The following is a 19,753-nucleotide window of genomic DNA, read 5'->3' as shown; positions in this document are numbered from 1 at the left end:
GCCCCTTCACTATGTCCTCACTGCACAAGAGGGATGGATGGAAGATTTAGTACCATTCTGTGCGTGGAGCAGGCTTGTATACTTAACCCCACCAGAAATCACCCAGCTGACGATTGGTGAAGAGGAAGTTCCACCCTCTACAGGAAGACGTGCTGCGTAACCTGGTCTGTCCGCACAAACCTCTGTGGAATGGATTCATGGTCTCTCTGCCCCAAGAGCCCTAACCCAGACAGACAAAGTAACTAGGCCCAGACAGACAGAGTACGAATTGCCATGGTTTTAGTCTCCAAGGCTGAACCCGTTCATTCTATCTTCTGAGTGAAAATAATAATAACAAAAAATAAGATTTTGTCTGGGTTCAGGTGTAGCCGGTAGAACATCAAATTGATACAGCGCTGATGGCCAAGCCACACAAACACTTCGGCCATAGTGCCCACCCATTTGCTGTTTGTATAGAAGACAGCCAAGGTAGGCCATGAGGATGAGGCCCAGGTAGGCCATGAGGATGAAGCCCAGGTTGGCCATGAGGATGAGACCGAGGTAGGCCATGAGGAATAGGCTGAGGTAGGCCATGAGGATGAGGCTGAGGTAGGCCATGAGGATGAGGCCCAGGTAGGCCATGAGGATGAGGCCGAGGTAGTCCATGAGGAAGAGGCCGAGGTAGGCCATGAGGATGAGGCTGAGGTAAGCCATGAGGATGAGTTCACTGGAGCTGAATCAGGTATCACTTGTGGCTATGCTGTGAAATAACTAGATATTGTATACACAATGACCCTGAGATTTAGGATGGGAAAATCTGGGACAACATGGATCACATCTGATTGGCTGCCAGGCCAAAAGGAGCTCTATGCTCATTCCCCTCTCACTACATGCTTTTAAAATAAGTCTTCCTGAACTACTGGAAAAGACAACTCATCATGTCCTATTTCAACCTGCACCTCAACTCCCTCACACACACACACACACACACACTCACTTCAACTGGAGTCATAAAGCACTTCCTATGTGTCTTTCAGTTGAGTCCAGGCAAGCAGGGTTCAGCTCAGGAAATCTCCTGTTCCTCTGTAATTAGCCATTTCCTGGTTCAATCAGAGCCTGTCGACCTTGAGCATATGCCCACACCCTGACTTGCGACCCTTGAGGAGGCCTGCAGAGATGGATGAGCCAAATGGTTTGTTACCGTGGTGATCGGGCAGCTAGCTTATGCCGTGGAAATGTACAGTTTTCAACTTATTCAGTATTTTCTAACAGTTTAATGTTTTTTCTATTTTCCTTTTTTGTGAATCACTTTATAATATTTACAATGTCATAGAACAGCCGGCAGTAAAAAGTTCCATCCTGGCAGGATATGTGCATATGTGCTATAATTAATAACTGTGTTGTGTGCCGACTGCAATAGAACAGAAAAATATGTTTAGAAATTATGATTGGATGCTTGGTGAAATGATGATTGGATGCTTTTGTCTCATGTAAATGTTACAAGAGTCAAAACTAACAGGGCCTCGCCTCAACAAACTATTGTGGAGCTGTTGCAAATTACACATGCATATCACCCTGTCACCAATCACCATTTAAGCACTTTTACAAGTCTCAGTTACAGATGACTGGCGTAAGGAAAGGGAAAGAGGAGGTGACCCCTCTTCTCTGACTAGGATGGAGCACACCTTACATCCATCCTGGTACTCTGCTCAGGAAACAAGCTGACACGCACTCCAGTCCCAGGCTTTTCCCACATTATCATCAGGCAGGGTTGACCTAGTCTAGGGGCTTTTCCCACATTTAATCATCAGACAGGGTTGACCTAGTCTAGGGGCTTTTCTACATTCTCATCAGACAGGGTTGACCTAGTCTAGGGGCTTTTCCCACATTATCATCAGACAGGATTGACCTTGTCTAAGGACTTTTCCCACATTATCATCAGACAGGATTGACCTAGTCTAAGGACTTTTCCCACATTATCATCAGGCAGGGATGACCTAGTTTAGGGGTCCTGATCAACACAACATCCTCGAGTCCATCTCAACTGTCCAGTGTCTTCCATTTCCTGATCTTAGGCTGATGAAGGACACAGGTTGAAGTGTTGCAGGGAAGAAATACAGTTTAAATAATTGATGCACCCATCATATCAGTAGAGTCTGGTCTATCATTTCAAACGTAATGCTCCAAAGAGGTCCAACTAAAGGCAAAAAAGTTGATTAGCTTTCAAAGACAGACGGTCTTAGACCATTCAACTGAAATGTTATCATAATAATTTCAAGTGGCAATAAGAAGGACAATAATTCAAGTCTAACTGTGAATATCGTATATCTTGTTTTCTGTTTTCTACTCTCAGATGGATCTCTATTATATCCATATTATAACAGTTATAACAGGTCGTAATAACAGACCAGGGACATACCGGAAGAAATGGCCTGCCCAGCTTTACTATTTTTTGCTCAGATGTCATCGGCACTGACTGGAAATAGACAGAGATACATTAACATTTTTGGAATCACTGGACATAGAGCAACATGACCATTTATGGACATCAATTGTTCATCCTGACACTAATTCACAACTACTCAGGAAACCCATCAAACGCTGAGGTAACAATGAAATTCTATTGGCAAATAATCTCTATAGTGGATGGAGAACGATAATAACATCCAACTTTGAAAGATTCAAGCATTGTGCTAATACCTCTGAAAACAGATATTACCACAAGGTGTCACATTTGCATCATGAACAGCAGATGAGCATTTTTTTATTTTCTTTCATAGCGATTCAAAACGATATCCAGAGCCACATTAAGTTCAAGGACTTGGTGTTATTACCTAACTATTGCTCAGTCCTCACTAACGTTATAAACATTGATCTCATCTTGGCAGTCCACAAGTAAACAGGCTTTCTACACAAATCATCAATCTTACAACTGGTAGAGACATGAGGTGAGACTGTTCCAAAACTTATTTGGGGTAGCATCATGCATGAACATCCAGCACAAACACACATTTTTTATATTTTCATACCAAGTGTGCCTTTAAGGTCAAGGATGAAGCTATGACCAAATGGAATGAATTACAGTACAAGCAGTGCTTGACTTCGGCTGGAACAGTGTTCTGTTTCCTTCTGAGGCAAAAGAGCCGTCTGGGACATCGGGATTGGCTACTTTAATTGAACAAGCCTTATTAACACATACACTTTGATGAATATAGTCTAATGTGCAATTTTCATTTTCTGCACTTATTCTATCCCAAGTCAAGCGCAGAGAATATGTATCCATGGATGGAGGATGTATTGAGGAATCACCGAGGTAAAGTTGGTTTGATATTTGATGTTGGATATTCAACAGATATAGTTTTATCTTATGGATAGGGACCGTCAATAAATTACATGCCAAAAAGTTATTAATTTCATAGCTTCATAACCATGTGTCTTAGAAACCTCAAACCACTTTCAAATTGTTCAGAGAGGACACCCACATGATGCACAGCCTTTGGATTTTCCAGAAAAGTTTGGATTTATTTAAATAAATAATTGAAAATGATAAAATTCACTAGCTTTTTTGTTGAATGATTTAGGAACCTCAAACAACTTTCAAATTATTCAGAGAGGACGCCCGCATGTTGCACAGCCTTTGGATTTTACAAACAAAATCTAAATTTTTTTAATAAACATTTGAAAATGTAAATATTCAATAGCTTTTTTGTTGAATGACTTAGATACCTCAAACCACTTTGAAATTGTTCAGAGGAAACCCACATGTAGCACAGCCTTTGTATTTTACCAAAAAAGTGAATAATTTTTTTAATTAACATTTTATAACTTAAATACTCAATAGCTTTTTTGTTGAATTACTTAGAAACCTCAAACCGCTTTCAAATTGTTCGGAGAGGACACCAACATGTTTCACAGCCGTTTTTATAAACATTTGAAATTTGAAAAATTCAATAGCTAACCCTAATACGACCTGTTCTCGGGTTTCGAATATCCGTTGAATATCCAATATCGAATATCAAACCAACTTTACCTCGGTTGAGGAACCTGTGTGGATTCAGGGTGTTGCTGCACTAACATCTTCGCTCTTCTCATTTGTCGACTTTTCTTTGGTTAATAGAAACTAATCATGGAGCTGAACTGAAAAAATTACGATTCCATACTCACGTTCGCGGCTCTAAATTTCACAATACTCTGTACTTCTCAGAGAGAGTACTGTAACACGCCACAAGATGGCAGTCTTCTACAGGACGCAGAAAAAGCCCACACTGGAAATGGTAATAGCGATACAGCGCGCGCTCCTCCTCCCTACTTGTCTTTGGCCCACAACATCTGTCTAATATTGAATGGACTTCGTCATGACGCGCGGTGGCATGAATTTCCCTCTAGTCTAACCAGTCAAACCAAAGTAGGCCTAGCCAAGAGGGGACACGCTTTTCATTAGATTACATTTGCGACATGTTATCTGAAGAAGGGAAAGGGGATACAGATAGCATGAGGATTCTAGCAATTATGATTACTGTTCTTGGAGTGGCGGACTGCGCGTTTACTGAACGGAGCGCGGTTCTTGACACCGACTGCCCGTCACTTTGTAAATGTGAAGACGACGGCATGCTTCTACGCGTGGAGTGTGTGGAACTCGGTCTTGTGCAGTTGCCCTCAAAGTTGAGCATGTTTACGTCCTACCTGTAAGTTTCGAATTACAATCTATACTTTGCATAACATGTTTCGGTGCTTCCATCTGTTGGATTTGAATGAACCTTAATATCAGCAACCAGTGATTCAATCAAAAAATCCATAGAATTCACAGAGCTTATATAAAGTTCCTTACTAATGACAAATGAAAAGGTAAATACAAACGTTTCTATTGAAATATAAACTCAAAATAATGTATACATTTGAATAAACAGTTAAACAACAGTAGGCTAAACAGGTAGATGAGAGAGCATTTAACTTGACTGCATTATGGATGCCCTCCACACAGGTTTGCACCTGTCTTTTCAGCAACGGATAAACTAATAAAATACCAAAGACAAAAGCAAACTTTGTAGATCACAATTTTACTCTTAATCCTAAAGCTTGTCTCTGGAATGTTTCCTTTTGCTTGTATGTGACTCCTCTCTCTCCCGTGGTCGTTCTCTTACGCTGTACATCGCTGCTCTGGATGTGGTTCATCAGTTCATCTCGGTGGCACGGGCCACGGCAGTATGTTTTGTGGCTTAGCGGAAGTCCTTCGAGTGCAGGGACACTGTTAGGTCACACTGACCCTTACCCATGCCAGCCTTAAGTGGGATTACTGTAATGGATCTGGATTTGAGTTGAAGAACCAACTGTCTAATCTATTGCGGAGTCAGGCCAGTGACTTGAGAATATTAAAACATTTATGTTGTGTGTGTGTGTGTGTGTGTGTGTGTGCGCGCGCGCGCGTGTGTGAAAAGGCAACTTATTAACACTTTCTCTGCTGGAGAAAGTCTGGCAGGAACTTTGGGATTTTCATAGGAAATGCTATGGATTCCTGACATACATACAATATAGCAAGTAGTTAACTGAAGGTTGAAGGCAAAGGGGTTCTTTGTTAGGGACCGGAGGCAAGGAGAGAGGAGAGAGCGGGGGAAAGTGTTAGAGAGAAAATAAAAAGGGGGAGGGAGAGACAAAATCTCGCCCTGCGGTGCCTCTCTGTCACCAACAAAAGCCTATGAACAGTATGATTGTGTCAGTCAGTAATGCTACTTCTCACTTTTCACACTCAGCAACACAAATGTAATGTTCCTCTGGTGCTCATCCAATCCTTTAGATGTAAAATACTTCAATATACAAAAATGCTATGCCGCCAATTTTAACATAGAAGCATTACTTTCACTTCAGACCTGTATAGATTCTTGGTATATTATGTAATGTTTTTACAGACACCTTGGCCTCTCAGGATTGCACATTCCAGCATGACATGTATGGCGATGCCTACAGCAGACAGCTATTGCAGATGGTAACCCTTTTATCAAAAGGAAATGAATGAGGGACATAGAGGAGGCATTTCCGCTAATTTCCTCTCTGATTGTATCCTCTGTGGTCCCACACCATGACTGACTGGATCATTGCATTAGCTTTCTGTTTTTGGACTGCGTGCATCATTTTACAATTAAAGAACATTCCGGGGTTGATTTGCCTTGGACCTGAGACTATTTGAAAAAGCTGTAAAGAAGATAATTTGAAGTTTCAGAAGTTCTGAGTTTACAGACTTCTCTTTCAAAGTTTATCGATGAACATCCCAACTTTCCAGGAAGTGAAAGCTCAGCAGCAACATAGTTGTTATGTGGTAGCAAGCTTTGTGTCACGACACCCTTTGAAAAGTCAGAGGGTCTTAGTTGTGAAATGTTAAGGAATTCACTTAGAATCAGAGCCTTTGTCAACTTCTCATCAGCCCTTTTCCCATTGTCCATCACTATCTAAAACGAGGGGACAAATCCCTCCTTATATTTTCTGCACAGATAATGTTAGGCCTCTGTCCCTGTGACCAAATCTAAACTCCTGCTGTACTGGAACTTCCAAAGCCCTCGGGTGTTGCTGTGTTTAGTACAACACATCCCTTCTGATTGAATCAAACAGTATGAACAGTATGCTCTTAACTGTAAAAGTTACCAAGTTTAGCTCATTCCTAAAATATATAAATATATACACGTCCCTAGAAACCTCACCTTTCAGGTGCTTTAATTCAGGGCTTGTCCTTTTTTTCTCAGATTGTATGCTCTTTTTCTAAGTAGTACAATTCACAATTAAAAATGTATAAATCTATTGGCAACCTTAGCTGCAATTTAACTATCCACCTGGGGAATTCCCCTATAAGCACTGTGTTTTATGGTTTTCTTAGGTGTTTCTTTTTTAATGTAACATACTATCCTGAGCTTAGCTTGGCCAATTGCTGGTTAATGAGATGAAGCCAGGTTTACAAGAAAGATTGTGAGATATCACGTTTCTTTACAAATGCAAACTATTCTTTTGCTTGTTTCGTCCGGTATGCCGTGCCTGAGTACCATAGAGCCTGCTGGCTTGCCTCTGAAGCGAGACACTGGGATCTTAAATGAGTATCCTGACTCTGGGGCCATTAACAATCCTAAGGGGTGTTAAACCATACATTTTCAATTTGACTCTTACATTATCATGGCCACCTAATCATCCCCAGCAACCAGTAGGCCTGTTCATCCCCTCCGCTTCCCCAGTTACTAAAACAAATGGTAAAGCACTGTTGCTATGAAATGGAGTCTGGCTGGGTGGCTCTGAACGAGAGACTAATGACTGAAATCTTGTTAATCATGTCAAAGCATGTACATAAAAGCAGGACCTCGTAGCTAGAAATGTGTGCATGGACTGCTGAAAGTCACTCTGGATAAAAGTGTCTTGTAAGTGGCTGCAATGCAGATGTAACATGTTTCAGTAAGTCCAATTTCACTGGTTGGTTGAACCAGATGGCCTTGTGTTTTTTGACTAGGGCCACATCTGCGTTGTCCTGGTTCAAAAGTGAGCTCCGTTTATATCATGCTCTGCTCAGGGCGCCGCCCTTGTCCGGACCTGTTCCTGTGAATATGGACGCAGGGCTGTATCGGTAGAGCGTTAGGACCAGTCTGCACATGCGCCAGGCGCAGAGGCAGCTTTTTCCTCCCCGGGCAAGAGGAGGCTCTGCCCCTTCCCGGGTACATGCTGTTAGATTGCAGCGTCGTAAAGATAGGGCACAGTTTCAGAATGCTCACAGTGAGCCGGTGTGTTCTGTTGATGAAGGTTTATAGTTCTGGAGAGGTTGGCACTGATCTGAGGGCCTAACCCGTGGATTAAAGGGCCCAAGTGTCCCGATCCGGACCCACAGCAAGCAGTGGTGGCACGTATCAACAGAAAGGGGCGACTGGAGGTATTCCAATTTGAAGGTGAGGGGATTGCATTGGATTGACACTGACATAGCAAGGACAAAAAGCAGTTGAGCTAATTTCACTGTAGGGCAATGTCCTGGGCAGCTGGGCATCCCCGTAAATCTTTGTGAGTTTTATCACCCGGTACCTACTGTTTTGGGACCACTTTGGGCTGTGTGGTCTGCATGTCTGGTGGACCACCTTCAGGAGCGATGCATCAGTCTAATACAGAGTGACCAAAAAACAGTCGAAGATTGTGTTTTTGTGTCCATAAGCCCTGTTCTTTGGGGAATGAGTTACAATGTCTCTTTAGTCTTCCACTGCTTTGTGTGATTGAGAGTGGTTCTGGACCGCTGAAGTGAGGAGGGAAGGACGAGTTGTGCTTTATATCAGTTGAAAAGTGGGATTCCGGGGGGCTCGTCTTTGCGCTTGTTGTACGATTGCATATGGTTTTTAAGAATGTTAATAGCATATCAATCAAGAAGTGCGATGACTTGTACAATCTGTGGAATGGACAGCTGGAGGGCCCAGTTGTGGCTCTAACACATTCATGTTATGTTAACAGACAGCTCCTCTGTATCACGCCGCCTCTGTTTCCCCCTTCAGTGATCTGAGCATGAACAACATCACTCTGCTGCCCCGTGAAGCCCTGTCCAACCTGCCCTTCCTCCAAGAGCTGTGAGTACAAGTCCACCTATGGAATAAGTCCACTAATGGAACAAGTCCACTAATGGAATAAGTCCACTAATGGAACAAGTCCACTAATGGAACAAGTCCACTAATGGAACAAGTCCACTAATGGTGCTACTAATGGAACAAGTCCACTAATGGAACAGGTCCACTAATGGTGCTACTAATGGAATGGGACTGAATCGGTGGATCTGGACAGTCAGCCGGTTGTACTATACTGTAATTTAATGGTGTTTGCGTGTATGAGTCACGTGTGTATGAGTGTGCATTTGTTTTTCCCACAACCACATTCTAATGTGTATTTTCTCCCTGCAGTCGACTAGCAGGAAACCACCTGACAGACATCCCTGAAGGGGCTTTCATTGGCCTCTTCAATCTCAAAGTGTTGTAAGCAATACTTCAACTCATGTAGTATCTAATTCATGCAGTACCTCACCCACACATTAACTTCCTCATATAGTACCTTACTCATATTGTTACTTACCCATATAGTACTTTATCCATACAGTATCTTATTCATACAGTACCTTACTCATATAGAATGTTCCTTGGGTAGCACGTTATCCATACAGTACCTTACCCTTACAGTAATTTAGTCATGCAGTACCTTAATCATGTAGTACTTTACTCATATAGTACCTTATCCATACAGTACCTTACCCTTATAGTAATTTAGTCATGCAGTATCTTAATCATGTAGTACTTTACTCATATAGTACCTTATCCATACAGTACCTTACCATTACAGTAATTTAGTCATGCAGTACCTTAATCAAGTAGTACTTTACTCATATAGTACCTTATCCATACAGTACCTTACTCTTATAGAAATTTAGTCATGCAGTATCTTAATCATGTAGTACTTTACTCATATAGTACCTTATCCATACAGTACCTTACCCTTATAGTAATTTAGTCATGCAGTATCTTAATCATGTAGTACTTTACTCATATAGTACCTTATCCATACAGTACCTTACCCTTACAGTAATTTAGTCATGCAGTACCTTAATCATGTAGTACTTTACTCATATAGTACCTTATCCATACAGTACCTTACCCTTACAGTAACTTAGTCATATAGTACCTTACTCATATAGTACTTAACTCATACAGTACCTCACTCATCTTTGTTAAAGTGTTGTTTCTGATTGTTCTAAGCAGAATGCTCCAAAACAATAATCTAAGGCGGGTTCCAAATGATGCTCTTGAGAACCTGAGGAACCTACGGTCTCTGTGAGTACCTCACCACGCCCATCAAACTATAATACAGCACCTGCCACTGTCTGTCCACCTCATGAGTAGCTGGTTTACCAGAACCGGGCTATAAGAGAAGGGGCAGAGCATAAAGCACAGGAAGGGGAGTAGATCAAAGAAGTTTTAGGGGAGGAGAACGTCTCCATATGGAGGTTAATGAGAGGAGAACGTCTTCATATGGAAGTTAATGGCAGGAAAACATGTCTCCATATGGAGGTTAAGGGCTGGAGAACATCTAAGGGTAGGAGAACATGTCTCCATATGGAGGTTAAGGGCTGGAGAACATCTCCATTAGATTAGATTCAACATTAATGTCATTGAACATGTACAGTACAACGAAAGGCAGTTTGCATCTAACCAGAAGTGTAGATGTGAACATCTCCTTGTGGAGGTTAAGTGCAGGAGAACATCACCATAAGGAGGTTAAGGGCAGGAGAACATCTCCTTGTGGAGGTTAAGTGCAGGAGAACATCACCATAAGGAGGTTAAAGGCAGGAGGACATCGCCATAAGGAGGTTAAGAGCAGGAGAACATCTCCTTGTGGAGATTAAGGGGAGGAGAACATCTCCATGTGGAGGTTAAGGGCAGGAGAACATCACCATAAGGAGGTTAAGGGCAGGAGAACTTCTCCTTGTGGAGGTTAAGTGTAGGAGAACATCTCCATGTGGAGATTAAGGGGAGGAGAACATCTCCATGTGGAGGTTAAGGGCAGGAGAACATCACCATAAGGAGGTTAAGGGCAGGAGAACATCTCCTTGTGGAGGTTAAGTGTAGGAGAACATCACCATAAGGAGGTTAAAGGCAGGAGAACATCGCCATAAGGAGGTTAAGAGCAGGAGAACATCTCCATGTGGAGATTAAGGGGAGGAGAACATCTCCATGTCAAGGTTAAGGGCAGGAGAATATCTTCATGAGGAGGTTAAGGGCAGGAGAACTTCTCCATGTGCCCCATCTCAGTCATTTCACCCTGGAAAATGGCCCTACTTGTATGAAGGAATTTTGGTGATCGCAGATGATTGACAGACCATGTTTGACGCTAAGCTGAATTTTCTGGCTTATTTCATGTGTTCTGTTTATGTTCTTACAGTCTGGAGGTATTATCCTCTGGAGGCAGAAAAGACAATGTGACAGTCATGGGAAGAAAACATTATGTTATGCCCTTTTAGAGAGCCACAAATGTAAATATTTTTGGGAAAAGGCCACAGGGTTGGTAATGTGGGAATGTTTTCTGCTATTGATGCCACACACACACACACACACACACACACACTGACCATTTCTAACAACAAAACATTTTTTTTTAAATTTCATTAGCTTGAAAATGTGATGTGATCAAAATCACATGAAACCCCAAAGCGTGTTTCCGAACAACATTCCATCCACAGGTAAACACACACACTCCTCCTCCGCCCCGGTCCGGAAGTGGTCATTACACAAATCCCTGAGGCATCCCCGAAGTGTGTTTACCTGATCCACAGCCCTCCGGCTCAGTCGGGTGGACGCCGAACGCTCAGACCTGAGTAAACTGCAGCCGGCGTTGTTTAGGCGAACCAATCCGAGGTTCACACGTTAAGACAGAGGGGGAATGGCCACATGTCAGGCAGCTACAGTGTGTCCCTGCAGAGAACGTCAACACCAGAAATTACTACCATGCATCCGAGGAATGCACAGACCTCCCTGATCGACAATGACTCTCTTGAACAAGAAGACCAGCATGGAGATACTTTTTTTTTCGCGTGAGAAATGACTATGGGCAGATCTGCATTTATTGATTGAGCACTTTTTCCAAGCAACTTTTTATTCGTTCTTGCAGTGTACTGGGAATGCTAACAACACATTTCTGGATATACACGCTCCATGTCAACTAGTGTGTTGATGGTAGAATGCTTATACTGCATATGAGCTTAATCTAAACTAAAAGATAAATGTTGAGAAATGAATAAATATGGTGTCTCCAAAGAAATGTATGGATAAGGCGACTGGTGTGATTATGTGATCGATTACAGTATTTTCCGAGATGTCTGTCATTATTATTTATTTATTTATTACGTATGTTTGTGTAATTTATTTCCAACATAAAGTACTGCACTGATTTTGGATGGAAGATAAGACACAAAAAATAGTAACAGATACATAGTTTATAAAACGATTGTCAGTAACACCCACATAAAATGACATTTAGAAACGGGATAAATGTCACTGTGTGTGGGCTAAGAAGGAATCAGCTAAAATACACGCACAGTTCATAAAGAGGAATGGATGATTAATCAGACACAAACCCCGGATTTCATTTGAAGTCTGACTGCGTCTCTCTCTTTCCCCCTTCTGTCTGCCAGGCGTTTGGATGCCAACCGCATTACCAGTGTGCCTGCGGGCTCCTTTAAGGGCCTGGCATCGCTGCGCCACCTGTGGCTGGATGATAATGCCCTCAGCGAGGTCCCGGTCCGTGCCCTGGACAGCCTGCCCACCCTGCAGGCCCTCACCCTGGCCCTCAACAGCATCACCCATGTCCCAGACCGGGCCTTCGCTAACCTCACCAGCCTGGTGGTCCTGTGAGTAGCTCTGCTGCATTCGCCAAACGGCTTCCATGTCCATACTGTTTTTCTCTCCTCAAAAACAGCACCCCCCTTCGGTATTTTTGGATTCTCTGTACCTCTTTAGGTCCTAGTACACGCATGCACGCGCAGCCTCTTTTTCTCTCCTGCTGTGTGGAAACGTATGTGTCTTTCTTGGGTTTTTACACTTTCTAAAACAAAAAACTTCTCTTTCCTCATCTCCTCGTAGGCATCTCCATAACAATAAGATCCAGACACTGGGCGAGAGGTGTTTTGACGGGTTGCTCAGCCTGGAGAGTCTGTGAGTTCACCTCAGATGCACCCTCATCTGCTTATGACTTGGACTTTGTTTTGTTCTTACTGTACAGAAATTACCGGAGGAAAAAAAACACTGATTAATTTGCGTTTATTACTAGTGTTTTACTTCTGTTTTATGTTCATCCTTTTGAACTCTACGCTTTTGGCAAAGGGTTTGTCAGTAAACTAAACAACAACTCATCGTCAGATTCAATACACGCCGTATTTCGTGTCTGAAACCAACGCTGTTGTTTTGCAGCGGTACACATTGGTCTCTGGTGCCCTGCTATAGATGTGCACATCAGAACAGAACTCAGCATGTGTCTCATGTAAACATCTAAACAGCCCAGCAGTTCAGTTCAAACGATCAGACAACAGTCTGGCGCGTCACAGTGTGTGGCCGCATGATGCAGCACTCAACCAATTACCCTCAGTCTATCTGCACATGTTTCCAGGGGAGGTTTTTAGGGCAATAGCCTAACAACCTCCAGGCTAACAGCACTTGTTACTTCACTTCACTAAGAGTCCTGTGTGCACCCCATGTTGTGCCTTTGTTGCTGTAATCTCTCCACAACGCTCTGCGAAAAAGAGAGCTTTACTGTACTTGAACACAGCTATATGAACACTTGATGGGAAAGTAGAATGAAGGGCGATGCTGTGTCTTTGCAATCTTGTGTCTTTGTATCGTTTTTGTCTCGACTGTTAGAGATTTGAACTACAGTAACCTGACAATGTTTCCAATGGCCATTGGCGCCCTTCCCAACCTCAAAGAGCTGTGAGTGGAAGACAGAATCCTACAGTTTTGCAACTTTGCGAAATAACGCTGTCAGTTTGACTAAATTGTCAATTTCTTTGCCCCTTAGAACTTTCCATAGTAACTACATCAGATCCATCCCGGAGCATGCCTTTGTGGGAAACCCATCTCTCATCACAATGTAGGTGATCCTGAGTCATCTTGACTAAACGTAATCAGGAAAAAGTAATCATTATTATGATATTTTCGCACTGATTTTTTATCAAAGATCATATTGATCCATTTGACAGTGGTGTTCTTCTATTTCGTCTCCCACAGATACTTCTACAACAATCCCATCCAGTCTGTAGGCAAGTCGGCCTTCCAGAATTTACCAGAGCTCCAGATGCTGTAAGTCACCCTTTCCTGTTCACACTCATTTTAGAAGAGAACACGTTGTGAGAAGCATGTGTGATTTTAAACATGCTTCATTTATGTATTTGACACCTATGAAGAGCACTCAGGGGAGCAACAGAGGTGACAGAGTTCCCAGACCTGACCGGCACAAACAGCCTGGAGACCCTGTAAGTCCTTGAAAATGCTGGTGTGGGAAGAATGTGATGTAGTGATCTGAACTGTGTTCATGTCTCTTGTACTCTCTTTCTGTTCAGAGCTGTGACAGGTACACACATCTCTACATTACCCAGAAACCTGTGTGATTTGCTGCCCAACCTGGTACAGCTGTAAGTCTCAGAACGGAGTAACACTGATAGCTCGAAGTTCACATGAATAATAATGCCACTAGACTAAAATATCTCATGCAGATCTTGTAGAGCATTTAAACCATAAAATACAATAAAATGTATCTCTTTTATGCCTGCAGGGATCTCTCCCATAACCTGATCCAGCATCTTCCAAGATTCAGTGGCTGCAGAAAGATCCAGAAAATGTAAGTGGCTTCATCAGTGTAAGTATTAACGTCTTTTCAAGCTAGCAAAACATACTTAAAATCCAGGTGAGAGTTGACAAAGTTTTCTGTGTTCAGTGACCTCCGTCACAACCATATCCATGAGGTTCTAGCGGACATCTTCCTGGGGCTGACTGAACTCAGAACCCTGTGAGTAACAAGAAATGCCCACCTCCTCTTCCTGCACATAACCTAACACACTCAAGTCCATAACCTGAAATACTACCTTCTTCGTGTCAGCGTCTTTCTGTCCATCCATTCCAAACAGAATCTTTGCTTTAATGGTCCATGTCAACCACATGGACGTGAAACAACTGGACGAATACAGAGCATCACTTTTTAACCATTGAGATGCATCCTTACATTGAGCCCCCCCTTCCTTCCCTCCCTCAGGGACCTCAGCTTCAACCTGTTGTCCTCTGTCCCTTTGGAAGGTCTTCAGGACCTCACACACCTCAGGCTGGCAGGCAACACGGCCCTGAGGCCCTCGCTCCTGGCCCAGAGCCTGCCAAAACTCAGGTAATGGACAGAATCCACAATTCTGTAATGGATATGTTAGTACCAGGGCTTGACATTGGCACCCGCCCACCCGACAAAATGCGGGTGGAATTCGGCTGTGGCGGGTAACGCAGTCACTCTTACTATTCTATATCTATACACAGGGTTTTTCCAGCTTTCAAAACTCAAACCAAAATCTTGCACTGCCTCTGCGTGTTGGCATGGTAAAACGTGATTTTGTGGGGGAGAATAGCCGTACTGTCAATGAAATCTGGCAACCTTGCGTACAGGACCACACCGGTCCTGACATCGCAGAGATGAGTAACGTCAGAAATACAAGTGGATCTTAGTTTTCTTTCACACCCAAGCATGTCAAAATATTTCAACGTAATAACCTCAAACTACACCCAAGCCACATACATTTTTTTTTTTTACTTTTCAGGTGACTTCTAGTATAGCCTACAATTACAGATTTATTTGAAGACAGATGGCGAGATAAATGAAGATGACTGGTGAAAAGATAATCAGATTAGGGTGTGTACTGTCACCAAAAACATTGGGCTATATATCCAATATACAGTGAAACAAATATACAATTAACTTATTTAAGTCACTAAGAATATAAATATATGAACGTGAAAAAGACTTTGGATCAGCGACAGCAGCAGAGCCTAGTACAGATGAAGGAGGTCAAGAGAGGGAGATTCATGATATGGCGTCAAGGCAAGGATGGAGGGAAAAATAACGAGACAAGACTGTAATATTTCTGTTTCGTTTTTATGCAAGTCAATATTACCAAGAATATAGCATAACAATGAAAATAGACAGCAATAATATTGGCTGCTATATAGCTGATGAGTGATTTCATATTTCTTTTTAAATAAGATGCTAATAGGTCTATGTTAAGAATAAATATATTGCTATATATTTTGGTTGATTTTAGGGAGGACATTGCAGCCTGCATTAGCTGCTCACGTGGACATGGACAACAGGGCAGATTTAACACAAGGCTGATTTAATAGTTGTCTTTTTCAAGTGTGTAGCCACATAATATAATAATATATTAAGTATTTCGATAGAGTGCGAGGGTTTGAGCCAAGAAAACCCCTGCGTGTGTGTGTATATATATATATATAAAAATAACTGTAGTCTCATTGCAGTGAGAGTGACATTACTACCTACGTCCCTACAAATCCCATGAGCACAACCTACATAGTGTTTGATTCTGGTCCATTTGTGTTAGGCCTATTGCCTTGCATGCCAGGGACCCACAGTGTGAACTAGACAGGCTACAATGTAGCACTGATAAACAAATAAAACATAATTTCCCAACAACAAAATGGTGGCTAGTGAAAATGCTGAGTGGCTAGTAACTTTGGAAAAGTTTATGTCAAGTGCTGGTTAGTACTATTTGTTTATTAAAATGTAAAAAAAAAAAAAAGCTACATTCTGTGGAACCCAGTGGGTGGTTACAACCTCCTGTCATGGTGGCAAAGATTGGGACATGTGCCAGTCAAACCAGTACGTCAGAAGAAACTTTTCAATGGTTGAGTCAGCTTGCAGGGAGCCGGCCTGCCAAAGGGAGTTGCTAGAGTGCAATGAGGCAAGTAATGCGTTGGAGGCCCTACACTCTCCTGACCCAAATGGTGTCAGTGATGTACTGCCTATTGGAACGCCTGGACATAGCGATTGAAACAGAATTAACAACTAGGCTGGGTCTCTTCAAACTCTTTGAACTCAAAGAGAAGAGAGAGAGAAGGATGGAATGTAGGGCTGTATGTCAGGTGGGGTTGTGTGCAACTGTCTCATTTGTACCTGTCATTATCAGGGTAGTGGAGATGCCATATGCCTTCCAGTGCTGTGCTTTCGTATCTGGTCCTGGTCAAAACTCCAAGTCCCGCTACATTTGGAAAACCAACATCTCCGAAGACCTTGTCTCTGTGACAGAAAAACACATTGCAGTCAGCCAAGGTGGGGGAATTACTTCAAGAAACATTCTCCAAACATGATTGTGTTTCGGATGGTGAAAACTAACCAATCTAGCTTTTTTTTTGTCACAGAAAATGAAGACCAGGAGAGAGAGGGAGACAGCAAGCACCAACACCCTGTCCACTGTTTCCCATCTCCAGGTAGGTCTGCCTGCAAATCTGACCATGAATTAGCTGAATCAAGTGTGCTAGTTTTAGGATGGAACCAACGCGTACAGTCCTTCAGAAAGTATTCAGACACTCACTTTGTCTAGATTTTGTTGTTTTATAGACTTCATATATTATATTTCTTATTAAATAATCCATCTACATACAATACACCATAATAATAAAGTGCATTTTTCTTTTTTGAAATTGAAAATTGAGAAACTAAAATATGTCAAGTATTTAGACCCTTTGCCATGACTCTCCAAATTGAGCTCATCCTTGAGATGTTTCTTTAATTAATTTAGAAAGGAACACACTTATCTATATAAGGTCTCGCACTTCACAGTGCATGTGACAACAGAAACCAAGCAATGAAGTCCAAATACATCTCTGTATACCTGAGAGAATTATGTCAAGACATACCTGGAGAAGGTTAGGAAAAATTGCTAACTATAACATGACACTACACATCTAATCCAGTGGTTATTGACCCTAACATGACACTACACATCAAATCCAGTGGTTATTGACCATAACATGACACTGTACACATCTAATCCAGTGGTTATTGACCCTAACATGACACTGTACACATCGATTCCAGTGGTTATTGACCCTAACATGACACTGTACACATCGATTCCAGTGGTTATTGACCCTAACATGACACAGTACACATCCAATCCAGTGGTTATTAACCCTAACATGACACTACACAACTAATCCAGTGGTTATTGACCCTGAAATGAGACTGTACACATCTAATCCAGTGGTTATTCACACTAGGTCCACGCCGGCTATGCCAGAGCCTGTTTGGGAGCTGGCCATTGCGTGCTGGTGTGTGGCTCATCGTCATCCTCTCCTTCGCCTGTAACTCCCTGGTCCTCGTCTCCATTGTCCTCTCAACATCTCCTACACCCCCTACCCAGTATCTCCTGGCAATGCTGTCTGGGGTCCATCTCGTCACGGGCCTCTCTAGTGCCACCCTGGCTGTACTGGACGCCGTTACATTCGACCACTTCACCATGTATGGCCCATGGTTGGGGAATGGGCCTGCTTGCTGGGTCTTTGACTTCCTGTCCATCTTCTCCGCAGAGGCTAGTGTCTTTCTGCTGGCAGCAATCGTCTTAGAGCGCGGATGGAGATGTACCGTCCAGGGCTCAGATAGGTCAGAGACCTGCACCAGGAGAAGGCGCCCATTGGGGGGGCGGGGTACTCAGGGTATCTCAGCCCTTTGCTGTGTCCTTGCTGGAGCCATTGCCATCCTGCCTCCCCTCATCAGGGGTGAGTATGGTCTCTGGTCCCCCTGCATAGCGATGGCCTCCCCCTACACGCCCTCCTCCTGTTTGGGCCACAGCTACGCCACGGCCTTGGTCCTGCTCAACTCCCTGTGCTACCTCCTGATGACCGGCACCTATATGCGTCTCTACTGCCACATGGATGATGGGACAGCGGAGGAGGACGTCGTCACTGCCCGCGAGTGCTCTGTTACCAGACTGCTGGCCTGCCTCCTGCTCACCAACTGCCTGCTCTCCTTTCCCGTGGCGCTCCTGTCCTTTTTCTCCCTCCTCCGGCTTTCTGTCCTCACCAGCCCAGAGGTGACCAAGGCCGTCCTGCTCCTGGTGGCCCCTCTGCCCGCCTGTCTCAACCCCCTGCTTTATATCCTAATCAGCCCCCATTTCAAGGAGGACTTGAACAGGCTTCTCTGTTGGATGACATACAGGCAGAAGATAGGGCAGCACAGCACTGGTTCTGTCTCGGTAGACTCCGAAGATGCAGAGAAACAGTCATGTGACTCCCTGCAAGCGCTGGTGTCTCCCACTATGTAGGGACACACACACACACACCAAACTGCTTATCGGTACGAAAGGCCCTGCCCCCATCAGTTGTAGTCCCAGGTGCATGCTGGTCACCAAACAGTTTGTACAGGGATTGGTAGGTTATCGTGAGATATGGACCATGGTACAGATGACTTTGAGATGGCCATTAGATTGTGCTCTTCTAGGTAACCGTTTTTATGAAACTCTCGAAATACTCAAGATAAAAATCAGTGTATGCGGACAATATACGGTTACCAATACTACAACAAATGACATATTTAGAATATTTTATTACAAATTGATATTTAAATATTATTTTTATATTTGGCACATAGTGGAAATCAAATATTACAAAGACCAAAATATTTTGAAGACTAAATATTCAGACAAAAATATTCTAGAAGTTGTTACTGTCATGGAGTATGTTGAATAAAAGGTTCTGTTTGAAGTGTGTCATTGATAAATCTAATTGCTTAGATTATGTTGGTAAAATGTAATTGCTGGGATCATGTTTTTAACAGTCTGACTTTCATGTAGCTACTTGATGGAACAAATGAAACACTTTCTCACAGCTGACAAGGTTCACTCCAAACCAAACACAATGAAGTCTGACACAGCAAATGAAGAAAGGACAATAAAATTCATTAGAAAATAATTTAATATAAACAAATTCAAAATCAACATACAAAACAGTTGTAAGACTTTCATCCTTGGCTCGTCCCAAATACTGTTTTAATCATTATATATTTTTTACAAAAGCAAAATTGCACATGAGAACATTTAATCTACTATATGTTTATGACTGTCCTCGTCTACTGGTGCGTTTAAAGGGTCTTCCCCACAGGTTGACTGTCTGGCAGAGAGGATATCACAGCATTCAGCAGTCTCTGTGGCTGGCAGCCTCAAAATACATGGGACAATGATGACAGA

The 19,753-nt window shown here is 42.8% G+C and overlaps 1 protein-coding gene across 3 annotated transcripts; it reads left to right on the top strand.

Annotated features, from left to right (window-relative positions):
* The first annotated feature begins 4,333 nt into the window (after positions 1-4,333).
* Positions 4,334-19,194, top strand: LOC105018244 (leucine-rich repeat-containing G-protein coupled receptor 5-like). Of its 3 annotated transcripts, none has more exons than XM_013138828.4 (17): positions 4,334-4,664; positions 8,478-8,549; positions 8,877-8,948; positions 9,726-9,797; positions 12,155-12,370; positions 12,603-12,674; positions 13,377-13,445; positions 13,534-13,605; positions 13,743-13,814; positions 13,919-13,987; positions 14,075-14,146; positions 14,287-14,352; positions 14,449-14,520; positions 14,764-14,889; positions 16,697-16,839; positions 16,929-16,997; positions 17,790-19,194. In XM_013138828.4, exons 1-17 carry the CDS (start codon positions 4,435-4,437, stop codon positions 18,830-18,832), a joined length of 2,607 nt encoding a protein of 868 aa, XP_012994282.2. In that variant the 5' UTR covers positions 4,334-4,434; the 3' UTR covers positions 18,833-19,194. The 3 variants fall into 3 exon arrangements, with proteins under 3 accessions (XP_012994282.2, XP_012994283.2, XP_012994284.2); XM_013138830.4 differs by lacking the exon at positions 4,334-4,664 and adding an exon at positions 7,738-7,889; XM_013138829.4 differs by lacking the exon at positions 13,377-13,445.
* Positions 19,195-19,753: the final 559 nt, after the last annotated feature.

Source organism: Esox lucius, chromosome 19 (assembly GCF_011004845.1).
Source record: "Esox lucius isolate fEsoLuc1 chromosome 19, fEsoLuc1.pri, whole genome shotgun sequence".
Classification (NCBI taxonomy): domain Eukaryota; kingdom Metazoa; phylum Chordata; class Actinopteri; order Esociformes; family Esocidae; genus Esox; species Esox lucius.
This window is presented reverse-complemented; position numbering and strand designations above follow the sequence as displayed.

Coding starts and splice junctions, on each gene's coding strand:
- LOC105018244 (XM_013138828.4), top strand. CDS start 4,435: ATGTTATCTGAAGAAGGGAAAGGGGATACAGATAGCATGAGGATTCTA. Junction 4,665..8,477: donor AGCATGTTTACGTCCTACCT/GTAAGTTTCGAA, acceptor TTCCCCCTTCAG/TGATCTGAGCATGAACAACA. Junction 13,446..13,533: donor CTTCCCAACCTCAAAGAGCT/GTGAGTGGAAGA, acceptor TTTGCCCCTTAG/AACTTTCCATAGTAACTACA.